Raw genomic sequence first — 13,992 nt, forward strand, 5'->3', positions numbered from 1 at the left:
GTAGTAGGTAGCAGTTGGGGTAAGGCCGCCACGGCCCCGGTCTGCTGGTCTGCACGACACCCGCTCGGCCGACGGCGACGAGTCACGACCTCCGCCCTGCGTCGCGCTGTCCTACCGTTGTGGGCGAGGCTTCGATCGAGGTACACACGCCAGCAGGTAGGGTTGGGCTAGACCAGAGCGTGCATGCATGTTATGCCCTGCCATGCCAATGCCATGCCATCCATCCATCCGTCCATCCTGTACTCGTAGTTGGCACTGCATCAAGCAAGCAAGCAAGCAGGCAGGCAGGCGGGTAGGCAAAAGAACCCCCACGCCAACGCTAGCGCCATCCCCATACACCACAGCACAGCGCAGTGCGTACTGCGTGCATGTGGACACCCAGATACTGTACTGTACTGTACGTGGTAGCAGCACTGCCTAGGGAGCAGATAGTCAGTAGTCAGTCCCACTAGCGGCACTGCCATCCCACGCGCCCTAGCACGCCCTGCCTTGCTCTGCCCTGTAGTGAAGTCGCAAATAGCTCTCCCACTCTCTTTCTCTCTCCACCTCCCCGCAACTAGGTAGATAACCGCGCCCATATTGTACATACACACGCCGCAAGATGCTGCTCCGCGCGGCGCAGAGCGCTCACCGCGTTCCATTGTCCATCCGAGAGAGAGAGAGAGAGAGGGCAAGGGCATCGTTCGCCGACAGTCACTAACTTTCGCTCGCTCGCTCGGCCGGACCCCTCTGACTCGCCGCGCGCCCGCCAGCCCGCCAGCCCGCCTCGCTTCCCCACATTCCCCATCCCGCACCGGCGCTGCCCCTCCTGCCTGACGTGACCGTCGCTGCTCGCCGCTTTCTAACCTCGGGAACGCCAGAGGCTTTGCGGCGTTGCCCTCTTCCGCTGCGGAGAAGTCGCGTGTGTTGGCCATGTACGTGGTAACTACGTATGTACCTCTCGTGCTGGGGCGGCGGAGACGCGCGCACGTGGGCTGCGTTGTAGGTTACGCCTTTTTTTTCTTTCTTCTGCTGCTGCTGCTGTTCGTACTCACCTTTGCTTTCTAAGGTTAGGTTTGGGTTTCATTTGCTCGCGGACGCTTCTTGCTTTCTGTCTTTCTTCCTTCTTTGTTTTCTCTTTCCTGGGGTGTCGCATTTTGCTGGCGAGCTGATCCCGCGCTTCTTTGGGTCTGTGGTACTTGCTGGTGAGTGAGAACTTACGAGTGTGCGGGGTCTCTCTCCTTCTCCCGCTTGCCCGCCCACTTTCCGCTGCCACCACCGCTGCTACATACCTACTTCCTCCCGTCTTCGCTTGCGCACTGAGGAGCGCTGCGTAACTCGCCACCACGAAGACGACAACGGCGCTCACAATTCCCACAGCTGCCGCTATTTAAGCAACCATCATGTCTGGCGCAAAAACCCGCCTGCAGAGCCTCGCGGCGCACTTCCTCCCTTCGTCGCATTCCGATGAGGCACATGCGCAACAGCAACAGGGCGCTTTCACGCATCGCTACAACTACCACTCCCTCTCGCCCACAAGCTTCCTGCCGCGTGCCGCGGCCATAGAACCAGATGTAAGGGCCCAATGTCTTAGCAAAAACTGCACGGGCCTGCCGGCCGGCGAACGCGCAAAGTCCACATCTCTCCGCGACCTACCTTAGCAGACGCATCAGGCTGACCAGTGCGCCATAATGGATAGGCCGAAGCTATATACCACGTCACGGCGAACGGACGAGTTTTGCGCCGCTCGTACGATGAAGCGGCGGACCGAGCGCGCGGATTTGCTTACTTCCTCAAGAAGCACGGCTACAAGCGTGTGGGCATTTTGTGCCCGAATACACCTGCGTTCCTCGAGAGCTTGTTCGGCATCGCGGCTGCAGGCGCAGTGAGTGTCGGTATGGATCCTTCTGGCGCCTTGCGCGCGCACCGCCGTTTCTTCAGCTCTGTGGTGGAACATTAAATGCTGATCCTGTTGGTGCAATCTTCCTAGGTGTCAATTATCGGCTGAAGAAGGACGACATATCGTACATCCTGCAGCATTCGGACGCCGAAATTGTCATCGTTGATGCGGAGTTTCAATCGCTTTTGGACGGCTACCGCGATTTGGCGCCCAATGTTCCTATAATAGTGGATACAGACACTGACGTGACTGAAGGAGAGCTGAGTGGACAGTTCGACGAGGCTGTGCTGGAGGGTCTGCAATACGACACGGCCCAGGGCGGCAAAGGTTGGGCGGATCTTGAAGCGCAGGCACAAAGCGAGGATGATTTGCTTGCGCTGGCGTATACGAGTGGAACGACTGCTCGCCCGAAAGGCGTGGAGTATACCCACCGAGGCGCCTACCTCGCTACCCTGGCAAACGTGATCGAGTCCGGGTTGAATTTTCACACGGGACGGTGTCGATATCTGTGGACGTTACCAATGTTCCACGCGACAGGTGCGCGCAGTCAGGTTACGCGAAAAAGGGCTGACGCAGCTGACGTTGAGATTTGAAATAGGGTGGACTTTCCCATGGGCCGTCACCGCCGTGCGAGGGACGCACTATTGCTTGAGGAAAATTGACTATCCCCAGATTTGGCGGATGCTAAAAGAGGAGCGCATTACTCACTTTAATGCCGCACCTACAGTAAACACGCTTCTCTGCGCTGCCGAGGAAGCAGAACGGCTGCCACAGCCGGTGCGAGTGACGGTTGCCGCGAGTCCGCCGACGGCGCACCTGTTCGAGACAATGACGAATTTGAATCTGTACCCCGTTCACGTGTACGGTCTGACGGAGACGTACGGCCCCATCACCAAGGGATACCACCTGCCGGCGTGGCAAGAGCTGCCTGACAAAGAAAGGTACGCGAGAATGGCGCGCCAAGGCCACGGTTTCTTGACAAGCTTGCCGGTTCGAGTGATAAAACTCGACCAGCCGGGCGGCGCAGTCGTCGATGCGGCGAAAGACGGCAAAGAAATCGGCGAGATAGTCTTCACGGGCAACATCTGCGCGAGGGGTTATTACAAAGACCCCGAGGCGACGAAGAAGCTGTTTGCTGGCGGTGTTTCGCATTCCGGCGACCTTGCCGTGTGGCATCCGGACGGCGCGGTGCAAATCCTCGATCGCGCAAAGGACATCATCATCAGCGGTGAGTTTTGGCAGCATGGCGTACGCGGGCGGCGGAGCTGACGGACTTTGGACAGGCGGCGAGAACATATCGTCGGTCGCGCTGGAGAGCATGCTGGTGACTCATCCGGAGGTGCTGGAAGCGGGCGTGGTGGCCGTTGCCGACTCGCACTGGGGGGAGCGACCCAAGGCGTTTGTGACGGTGAAGGCGGGCAGGCAGGTCAGCGGGGCGGAGGTGATAGAGTGGGCGAAGCACCAGAGCCAGATCAGCAAGTTCATGGTGCCGCGCGAGGTCGAGGTGGTAGGGGAGTTGCCCAAGACGTCGACGGGCAAGGTGAAGAAGAATGTGCTGCGCGAATGGGCCAAGGGCGCAGACAGGCACGCGGTGAAATGATTAGATTGCGGGGGAGGAGGCAGCGATGGATGGTGGTGTGTGCGGCTGGAGTGATTGCCTGGGGCGCGACACACAAGGCTGAGCCGGGGATGTGCCAGGTGGCCTCTGAGAAGGGGCAGAAGGGGTTTGGGGTCGAGAGAAGAGAGAGCGAGAGAGGGAGGGAGAGACACGCAGCACGCGGCACGGGGTCCAAGGCACACAGAGACACAAAGGGAGGCGCGGTAGAGAGAGACAGCGAGAGTTGAGGCAAGAGAGAGCGCAAAGAACAGAGAAAAAAAAAAAAAAGGCCGACGTTGGCCATCGCAAAAAAAAAACGCCCAAAAGTCTTGCGGGAGAGAAGGCGTGCTAAGGCCGGAAGCGGGCTAGCGCGGTTCAAAGCTCGGACGGTGCAGGGGTGCTCAGCGCACACGCAGCGAGCTTATAACAAGAGGTCGCGCGCTCCGTCAGAGAGAGCGAATGTCACGTCCGCACCAACACCAAAACCGCCGCCTCTTTTTTCCGGCTTTGTTCCCGTTTCGGCCCAGCCTTCGAACCACCCAGTGATGATCCGCACCCCGACCGCGCGCCCGCCTCGATTCGCCCCCGCCGCCGCCGTCAGCTGCTGCTGCATCTCCCTCTGCTCGACCTAGCCCGCGTCGCGACTCTCCCGCTGTTGTTTTGTCGTGCCCAGGAGGCGTAAGTTATGGCGTCCCGGTAAGTCGCTACCAGCCAATCACATGACGATCTTCATTTCCTGCATCGCCCGCCCGGTCGGACGGGCCTCTTGGCGCGCCCCGCGCCCTGCAATCATGGTGGATCCGAGGCTAACGCGTCCTGTTTTGGTCCAGCTTGGACCGCTTAGTCACGTAAGTATCGCTCCATACGTCCACCTTTGCTGTGCTGACCGCGTCGCTTGTCTCTCAGCCTTCTGGAAACGGGCAGCACCCAGCTCATCCGGAATACCGCCGCCCAGCAGCTCGCCGACATCCAGAAGGCCCATCCGGAGGAGCTGTTCAATCTCCTCACCCGCGTTATCCCATACCTTCGTTCCAAGTCATGGGACACGCGCACCGCTGCCGCCAAGGCCATCGGCGGCATCGTCGAGAACGCCGAGAAATTCGACCCCAACGCCGACGATGAGCCACCCGTCAAGTCTGAAACCAACGGCCATGCTTCCAACGGCGTCGCAATCAAATGGGAGCAGCTTGAGCTGCCTCCCCTCTCCGAAGATGCTCTCCAGCTTGGCACCCTGGACATCCCCATGATCCTCAAGAACGGAAAGCACCTGCTCGGCAGCGCCGGCAGAGAGTATGACTTTAAGCTCGCAGCCATGGACCCGGCAGAACGCCTGGCCTATCAGAAAAAGAGCCTTAAGGCGCGTCTGGGATTCGGCGGAGAGTATTTTGATGAGGACATTGTCACCCAGGAAGACATTGTACCCACGGCGTCGAGATCTAGCATGCCTCCACCAACTCCCGGCATGCACCGAATTGACACGAACGTGCCGCGCAACAACAGCATATCCTCCCCAGGCCATAACCCTGCGTCGTCGCCGACCGAAAACACGGCCCAGACCCCGATCGACGAGAACGGCCATGCTCTCAGCAAGAGGCAGCTCAATGCGCTGAAGCGCAAGAACAAGATGCACCTGAAAGGTCAAGCCAACAAGGTTCGTGTCATCGATCTCTCCACGCGCAGAGGCAGCACAGACTACCCGCAGACACCCGCCGAGCCGACGCCGCATCCCGTCAAAACCGAGGTCAAAGCAGAAGAGTCAGAGAGCACCAACAAAATTGGGGATTACTTTTCGATAGAACGCCAAGGTGGCGATGACGAGACCAAGGTCGTGTCGGAGTTCAAGGGCGCGCCCGTGCCAGAAAAGTCTACCTTCCAAACTGAAGCGGAAGAGGAGGGCTTGGAATGGCCTTACGACAAGTTGTGCGAAATCCTTACCGTCGATCTTTTCGACCCCAACTGGGAGATAAGGCACGGCGCTGCGATGGGTCTCAGAGAAGTGGTTCGAGTACACGGTGCCGGAGCTGGCCGTTCACGCGGTAAGACTCGCGCGCAGAATGACCTTCTCAATCAGAGATGGCTGGACGACATGTCGTGCCGCATCTGCTGTGTCTTCATGTTGGACCGCTTCGGCGATTATGTATCAGATAATGTCGTTGCACCCATCCGGGAGACTGCGGGTCAGACTCTCGGCGCTGTACTTCAATACCTTTCACCTGACCTGGTCCGGGCCGTATACATGGTCCTTTACCGCTTGGTGATGCAAGACGAGTTCAACGAGAAGCGCGTCTGGCAAGCTTGCCACGGAGGCATGATCGGCATGAGGTATCTGGTCGCTGTCCGTAACGACCTGCTCTTGACGGATTCTTCTCTCATGGACGGCGTTCTCAACGCCGTCATGCGGGGCCTCGGCGATTTTGACGACGATGTCCGGGCGGTCTCCGCTGCCACATTGATCCCAGTCGCCAAGGAATTCGTCAACCTCCGTCCAGCTGCCTTGAATAGTCTCATCCACATCGTTTGGGACTGTTTGTCTAACCTTAGCGACGACCTTAGCGCCAGTACGGGATCCGTCATGGATCTGCTGGCCAAACTCTGTAGTTTCACGGAAGTTTTGGACGCCATGAAACTCAATGCCGCCAAGGACTCTGAGCAGTCGTTCACTCATCTGGTTCCTCGTCTCTTTCCTTTCCTACGCCACACGATTACGAGCGTACGCTCTGCTGTACTACGCGCATTGCTTACCTTTTTGGCCATTGAGGGCGAAGGCACCAAGGGTTGGATCAACGGCAAGGCTCTCAGGCTGGTCTATCAGAACCTTCTTGTGGAGCGCAACGAAGCTGTCCTAAAACTTTCAATTCAGGTGTGGGACGCGCTTCTGGACGTCCTCGCCGCTCAAGGCCCGGAAGCCTTTGCCACTGAGTTCCAACCCCACATTGAACCTCTTGTCACTCTTACTGCTCACCCGATAGGCGTGTCTCGTCATCCCATACCGATGGACACAACTCTCTTCATCCGACCTTCTGGCCAGTCGTACGCGCCAAGCGGCCATGCTTCTCGCCGAATCTCTCCTGTGTCTTCCGCAGCGGAGCCAGCACCGAGAAAACGCCGGAGGATTGAAAAGCCAAAGGAGAAGGATACGCCGCCGCCCTCCGCGCACAACATTGACGCTCCCATGATGGAAGGCGATGTTGACCTCGTCGGCACTGATACCATCATCCGGTCGAAGATTTACGCCGCAACGGCCTTAGGCAAAGCCATCGCATTCTGGCCTGCCGCGTCGCGGCAAGCCGTTTTTGCGCCAAAGCTTCTGCCGTACCTGCGCTCTATTTACTCGACGACGCAACTAACGACGTGCATGATTGCCGAAGAATATGCCAGGTCTTCGGGCGTGAAAGACGATTTATCACATGACTTGGCAAAAGCTCTCCGTGTCATGGTAGAAGGGGACAGGCCAGCCTGCTATGGGGATCTCACCAGCTATCTTACCATCGTCCGTGCACAGTGCCAGTCGTTACTCAACACCTTCCGCGATCTTGGACATATCCCGCCTGCCAAGCTGCCTCAACTTGCCGTCATTGTACAAGGCGAGCCGGATGCCAGCCAATACGCCTTTTCGATCACGGATGGAGAAAAGATCATCGGTACTGATTTTGAGCGGCTAAGAAAGGCCCTGACTCCTGCAAGCCGCGTGGCTGCTCTCCAACAGCTCCTTGCCGCTCAGTCCGATGCACAAAACGCGATAGAAGAGGCCAAGGATGTCAAGCAAGAGCGCGATGTCCGCATCAAGGCCGCCGCGGCAGGCGCCATTGTTGCGTTGGACGAGATTCCGAAGAAGCCTGCCTTGACTATTAAGGGCATGATGGACAGCGTCAAGAATGAGGAAAATGTCGAGCTTCAGAAGCGCTCTGCGGCATCTGTCGCTGTCCTCGTCGAGCACGTTGCTACCAACGGCAAGCGTGTCATCGTAGAAAAGGTCGTCGGAAACCTCGTCAAGTTCTGCTGCATGGAGACTGCGGAAACGCCAGAATTCCATGTCAATGCCGACGTGGAAATTGGCATTCTGTCTCTTAAGAAGGAAGAGGATATCCGCGACCATCCGGATGCTGCTCGCTTCGAGAAGGAGGCCAGAGCAGCGCGCATCACTAGGCGCGGTGCAAAGGAAGCTTTGGAGCAAATGGTTATCAATTTCGGCGCCGGACTGTTCCAAAAGATTCCTATCCTACGCACTCTGATCGAATCCCCTATCAAGAAGACCTTTGAGAGAGAAGACCTCCCCGCCGACATCAGGGACCCGGAAAGCACTCTTGGCCAGGAAGTTGTGGATGGCCTTTCGACCCTGCGTGCATTAGTGGGCAAGTTCCACCCGGATCTGCACGCGTTCGTTCTCGAATTACTGCCCTTGATCGCGCAAGCGTTGAAGTCAAAGCTCTCCGTCCTTCGGTATGCTGCGGCGAAGTGCTTCGCTACTATCTGCAGCATCATGACCGTTCAAGGCATCACTATGCTCGTCACCAAAGTCCTGCCAAACATCAGCAATCCCGTCGACGTCCACTACCGCCAGGGAGCTATCGAGTGCATCTATCACCTTATCCATGTTATGGAGGATGGAATATTGCCTTATGTTATCTTCCTCATCGTACCGGTGTTGGGCCGTATGAGCGACTCCGACAACGACGTCCGCCTCATTGCCACCACGACCTTTGCAACGCTCGTCAAGCTGGTGCCGCTCGAAGCGGGCATCCCCGACCCCCCTGGACTTCCTCAGGAGCTGTTGGAGGGCAGGGACCGTGAGCGCGAGTTCATCGCTCAAATGCTTGATGCAAAGAAGGTCGAGCAATTCGATATCCCAGTCGCCATCAAGGCCGACCTCCGCTCGTACCAGCAAGAAGGCGTCAACTGGCTTGCTTTCCTGAATCGTTACCACCTCCACGGCATTCTTTGCGATGACATGGGTCTGGGTAAGACGTTGCAGACTATCTGCATCGTGGCGAGCGACCACCACAACCGTGCAGAGGAATTTGCCAAGTCTGGCGCGCCAGATGTGCGTCGCTTGCCTTCGCTGATAGTCTGTCCCCCTACTTTGTCTGGCCATTGGCAACAGGAGATCCGCACCTACGCTCCGTTCCTCAACCCCGTCGCGTACGTCGGTCCGCCTGGTGAACGCGCCAAGGTCAAGAGCCAGCTCGATACTGCTGACATTGTCATCACGTCCTATGACATCTGCCGTAACGACATTGATGTTCTAGCACCGATGAACTGGAACTACTGCGTATTGGACGAGGGCCACTTGATCAAGAACAGCAAGACGAAGACCACTATTGCTGTCAAGCGTCTCCTCTCTAACCACCGTCTCATCCTTACTGGCACGCCTATTCAGAACAACGTCCTTGAGCTCTGGTCATTGTTCGACTTCCTCATGCCCGGGTTCCTGGGAACAGAGAAGGTCTTCCAAGACCGCTTCGCCAAGCCCATTGCTGCATCTCGTTTCTCCAAATCATCCTCAAAGGAGCAGGAAGCGGGAGCATTGGCTATTGAAGCCCTTCACAAGCAGGTCTTGCCATTCTTGTTGCGTCGTCTCAAGGAGGAAGTCCTGGACGACTTGCCGCCCAAGATTTTGCAGAACTATTACTGCGATCTTTCAGATCTGCAGAAGAGGCTGTTCGAAGACTTCACGAAGAAGGAGGGCAAGACGCTCGCCGAAAAGGCCTCAAACAACGACAAGGAGAGCAAGCAGCACATCTTCCAGGCCCTTCAGTACATGCGCAAGCTTTGCAATTCGCCCGCACTGGTGATGAAGCCGGAGCACAAGCAATATGCCGCGATTGAGCAGTATCTCTCTAAGTCTGGCAGCAGCCTTCGCGACGCTGCACACGCACCCAAGCTTACCGCTTTGCGCGATCTGTTGGTCGACTGCGGCATCGGCGCCACACCTGCCGATGGTGCTCACGGAGACATGCCGCCCACTGCCGCCGAGGCCGTCTCGCCGCATCGGGCGCTAATCTTCTGCCAGATGAAGGAGATGCTTGACATGGTGCAGGATACGGTGCTGAAGAAGATGCTGCCGAGCGTACAGTTCATGCGTATGGATGGCAGCGTCGAAGCGAACAAGCGCCAGGACATAGTGAACAAGTTCAACAGCGACCCGAGTTATGACGTGCTGCTGCTGACGACGAGCGTGGGTGGCCTGGGGCTCAACCTCACGGGCGCCGACACGGTCATCTTCGTCGAGCACGACTGGAACCCACAGAAGGACATGCAGGCCATGGACCGCGCGCACCGCATCGGCCAGAAGAAGGTCGTCAACGTGTACCGCATCGTGACGCGCGGGACCCTGGAGGAGAAAATCTTGAGGTAAGCCGCAGTCCCGACTAACAAAACAAGCATCAATCGCTGACATAACATCACAGCCTCCAACGCTTCAAAATCGACGTGGCCAGCACGGTGGTGAACCAGCAGAACGCGGGCCTGGGCACTATGGAGACGGACCAGATCCTAGACTTGTTCAACCTGTCGACAGACTCGAGCGAGCCGCCCGGCGGCGCCGGGGGCGCGGGCGCAGGCGACAATATCAACGAGGACGACGCGGTCGACGCGACGGGCGAGGTGCGCGAGAAGGGCAAGCGCGGCTTCTTGGATGAGCTGGGCGAGCTGTGGGATGAGCGGCAGTACCAGGAGGAGTTTGACCTGGACAATTTCTTGGCGACGATGAAGGGATAGGGTAGCGGTGGTTTTAGATAGGATAGGAATGATGGACGGGATTATGGGATGATGGAGTTGCGGGATGGTTTGGTGCTTGAGCCTGCTTGGCTCTTTTGGGGGGAGGGGCTTTCGGGTTTGTTGCTTGTATCTTTATTTTCCTTTTTGCTTTCTCTTTGTTCCCCCCCTCTCTTCTGTCGTCGTCTTTTCTTCTTCTTCTTTTCCGTTTTAGGTTTCTTCCCCATGGGTCGGGAGAAGAAGGGGATTCTTGGAGTGATACTCTTTAGGGCTGGCTTGGTTGATATTGATCTCGGGGTTGATGGAGTGATGGATTGGTTGGACGGGACGGGATGGGACGGAATAGGACGCAATGGAATAGAATGGGGTTGAGGCTTGCGCTTGCAATGGGTCGGATGGGATGGGATGGATAGGACAGGATGAATAGGCTAGGCTAGGTTAGCATAGGATGGGTTGAATGAATTGGGATGGGTGGGTGGGATGGGCTTCGGGATGGAAGTAGGGAATCAGGCTCAGGCTCTCCCTCTCTCTCTCTCTCTGTCTCTGTCTCTCTGTCTGTCTCTCTGTCTCTCTATATCTCTATATCTCTCTATATCTCTATATCTCTCTATATCTCTATATCTCTCTCGCTCTCTCTCTCTCTCGCTCCCATACCCTCTCACTCTCACACTCTCACACACACGCACTCATATACACATACGCAGAAGGAAGGGTTTCTTTGCCGCTTTGATGAATGGCTGTATGTGCATAGTTGGGGAATCGGATCGGATCGGCACGCATGGATTGGCTGGGTCTGGCTGGGTTTGGCGGGGTTTGGCTGGGTTGGGGTTAAGGTTGGAGTGAAGAACGGGATGGCATGGGTTTGCTGCTATGTTATGTACGTTTCTACGTTTCCACTGTTGACGGTGGGTGCGTGGGGTGGGTTTGGCTGGCTGGCTGGCTGGCTGGCTGGCTGGCTGGCTGTGTCTATGTAAGTCTTTTGTCGGCTCAGCTGGGTAGATGAGAGGAGTGCGCTGTTGACTGGATGGATGGATTGGCAAGTCGTGTTAGCGTGTACAATGTATGTTTTTTGCTGTGCGTGCGTGTGTGTGTGTGTGTGTGTGTGTGTGTGTGTGTGTGTGTGTGTGTGTGTGTGTGTGTAGTTTGGTTGTTTGGCAAGGTGTTGATACGTGACGAATCTGCTGTCTGTGGGTTTTCAATGGGTTCTTCTGCTTTGTTTGTTGTATTTCGTTTTTTCTGTCTTCTCTTTCTCTGTTTTTTTCTTTTGAGGTTGCTGTTGCTTTGCCAGCGGGTGGGATGAGATGGTAGTACTGTAGGTTCTTGTCTTCTTCTTTCTTTCTTTCTTTCTTCTTCAAGGCTTGGGTGGTTTTGTTGTGTACTCGTGTATGCTTGCTTTTGGTTCTGAGCTTCCGTTCATGTTGACGTTTAGGGACTATTACTCGTGATTGCTGCAAAGTAGGTTACTAGAATAGGCGATAATAGTTAGCAACGCATTGCAAGCCACAGCTCGGCAGCGCGGAGCTAGACGCCTAGAGCCAAAATCCGAAGAAACGCAATCACGATGAGATCAGACGAAGACGGCCTGCAGCAAGGCAGACACAGCAAGCACTCGTAGCCCAAGGCGCGCACAGATACTACGCGTAGCAAAAGCCACAGCGTCAACCTCTCTGACATATGTGGAGCCCAGCATCGGAGCGTTACGGGACGGCCAACGGTCGTTCGTAGTCGCTCGCTGCGTCTCTGCTCTGCTGCCCTCCTCCAGTAGTTCCCTAACCCCTACATGCTATGTAGCAAGCTAGCCGCCCCCTGCCGCGAGGCGAGGTACGGAGTACCTTGTCCGTAAGGTTTCGTTTCTTTCCCCACCGTCTCCACTGCCCCCCTCTCACCCCACCACCTCCTCTTAGGCACCTCTGCGCCACCGTATCCGGCGAGTGCTGGGCTGCGCCGAAACATGGCCCCGTCCGACGTACGACCTGCTTACGCTGCGCTGCCCGACTCTGCCCGATCCCTCCGATCTCCCCGACCCCCGGTTCGCCGACTTATTACCGACCGCCGCTTGCGCTCGTGCGTAGGTTCTGTCTGCTCCTACTCGTACTAACTACTTACTTAAGCTTTGGCTAAGTGTCTCCTAGGACTTGGTTGCAAGCTCATACTTTCGTTTTTCTTTTTTGTTCTGCTCCCCGGATCTGACGTTTGCTGCGCTGGAGTGTTGGCCGCTCTTTCGAACTGTTTGTTCTCCGACTACCGAGCTCCGACCCCGACGTCCGACCCCGACGCCGATGCCTGCTCGGTGTTTTTTGCACTGGCCGACGTTGGGAAATGTTGGCTGGCTGCTTATGCAGTGGTTAAGTGATGGCGCATTTAAAGTATAGGAAACGAATTATTTGCCGTGTGTACTTAGGAGTTTGTAATGATAAATATATAGTCGAGGCGACAGTCGGAGATAGTTGGAAAGAATGTTTATAACTGCTGGATAGTCATGCTTCATAAGCTTTGAATCCACTCGGTCAAGCACTAGTGTAGATGCAGTAGTAGTAGTATTAATAAACCAAAACATTTAGTATAGCAGATTTTAAAATGCCAGGGTTCAAGCTCTACAAACCTAACCCTGCGTTTTACAAGGCAAATTTCTCCAGCTTTATGCTATGATCCGCTTTTGGTGGCCGAGCAACCTTGGAGCGAAAAGCTGAAGATCTTGTAAGGTTACTGGTTACCCAGCGTCTGAAATAATAGGCTAAAGACCCTTTTACGATAGGTTTGTACGCTGGGTAAAGGCTAATGTTTATAATTGTATCCCTTTTTAGGAAATTTAAACTGTAGTATAGTGCGAAGATGCTACTATCTCCGCTAACATGTCCCCGATGTATGGAAAATTACGTTTGTTTAGAAGCCTGATCTCAGTGGAATTCGCTGCAACTACTTCTTCCCTTATGTATGTTTTTCAGGTTATCTGCTTTTACTACTATTCGATCTATGGTTGTAATTTATATAGGGGTAACGAGCTTTCATCTATTGAAAAATGAGGATGTGGAGCTATATCTGGAGTTATTTATTACCGTTATTAAATATAAGGTGACACAGAGCCTGAGTACAGTGCGCACTAACTGGGGTAATAGTTGTGGATTTCGGCTACCATTCCTGTACGCGAGGTAAGGCGCTTCTTTGAGTGTTCTGCTCTCGAGCCTGGTAGCTTTTTGAGTGTAGAGCTTGCAGTAAGCTTCCGGTCCGGTAACGGTACTTTACCGGTCTTTGTTAGCTTCCGCGACTCCTACAGCTCCCGCGGCTCCCGCGGCTCCCGCGGACGTGTAAGTGATGGTGATAGTAAGGGAGCTATCATGCGTTAGTCATAGAAGAGAGTTGAATGCATAGAGAGGCATCTTAATTTGGTATAGATTCCCCCCTGCACACCGCGGCGGAGTTATAAATCTTTCTTAAAGGCCTTTCTTCTGTACAAAATGTGGTATATGCATTTTATAGACTTACTGCTGTTTTTTGTGTGCGTTTCTCTTACAATGTTCCATATTTATACACTTATACGTTGCAAAACATGGCAGACGGCTGTTACCACACCAAGCCATATTCATAAGAGAAAGACTTTCTCCGAATAATAATACAGATCCTTTGGCCCTTCCTGCGGAGATATACCTGATTTGCCCGCTTAATAGGACGATGGAAATCTTCCGGAATTTAAGAGTGATAACAAATAGCAGGATGGAAGCTCTTTTACTAGCCAACATTAGTATCAACAGTAGCGCACGCTACGAGTCACCTTACTAGTAAAACATGCCACTGTTTTTACAGG

At 55.2% G+C, this 13,992-nt stretch overlaps 4 protein-coding genes across 4 annotated transcripts; 3 read left to right on the top strand and 1 right to left on the bottom strand.

Moving 5' to 3' along the window:
• Positions 1-80: 80 nt before the first annotated feature.
• On the bottom strand, positions 81-1,148 carry K452DRAFT_64728 (uncharacterized protein). Its single transcript, XM_033546972.1, has one exon. It carries the CDS (start codon positions 912-914, stop codon positions 261-263), a length of 654 nt encoding a protein of 217 aa, XP_033395440.1. The 5' UTR covers positions 915-1,148; the 3' UTR covers positions 81-260.
• Positions 1,149-1,382: 234 nt separating this feature from the next.
• K452DRAFT_232265 (uncharacterized protein) lies at positions 1,383-3,479 on the top strand (the record flags this gene model as incomplete). Its single annotated transcript, XM_033537217.1, has 5 exons — positions 1,383-1,553; positions 1,679-1,874; positions 1,970-2,416; positions 2,478-3,107; positions 3,163-3,479. The coding sequence occupies 5 exons, from the start codon at positions 1,383-1,385 to the stop codon at positions 3,477-3,479; spliced, it is 1,761 nt and encodes a 586-aa protein (XP_033395441.1).
• A 682-nt stretch (positions 3,480-4,161) lies between these two features.
• Positions 4,162-10,193, top strand: K452DRAFT_300243 (uncharacterized protein; the record flags this gene model as incomplete). Its single annotated transcript, XM_033542309.1, has 4 exons — positions 4,162-4,172; positions 4,307-4,324; positions 4,383-9,827; positions 9,884-10,193. The coding sequence occupies 4 exons, from the start codon at positions 4,162-4,164 to the stop codon at positions 10,191-10,193; spliced, it is 5,784 nt and encodes a 1,927-aa protein (XP_033395442.1).
• A 344-nt stretch (positions 10,194-10,537) lies between these two features.
• K452DRAFT_64696 (uncharacterized protein) lies at positions 10,538-11,257 on the top strand. The gene has a single exon (XM_033546971.1). The coding sequence runs from the start codon at positions 10,658-10,660 to the stop codon at positions 11,162-11,164; it is 507 nt and encodes a 168-aa protein (XP_033395443.1). The 5' UTR covers positions 10,538-10,657; the 3' UTR covers positions 11,165-11,257.
• Positions 11,258-13,992: the final 2,735 nt, after the last annotated feature.

Source organism: Aplosporella prunicola, assembly GCF_010093885.1.
Source record: "Aplosporella prunicola CBS 121167 unplaced genomic scaffold K452scaffold_19, whole genome shotgun sequence".
NCBI lineage: Eukaryota > Fungi > Ascomycota > Dothideomycetes > Botryosphaeriales > Aplosporellaceae > Aplosporella > Aplosporella prunicola.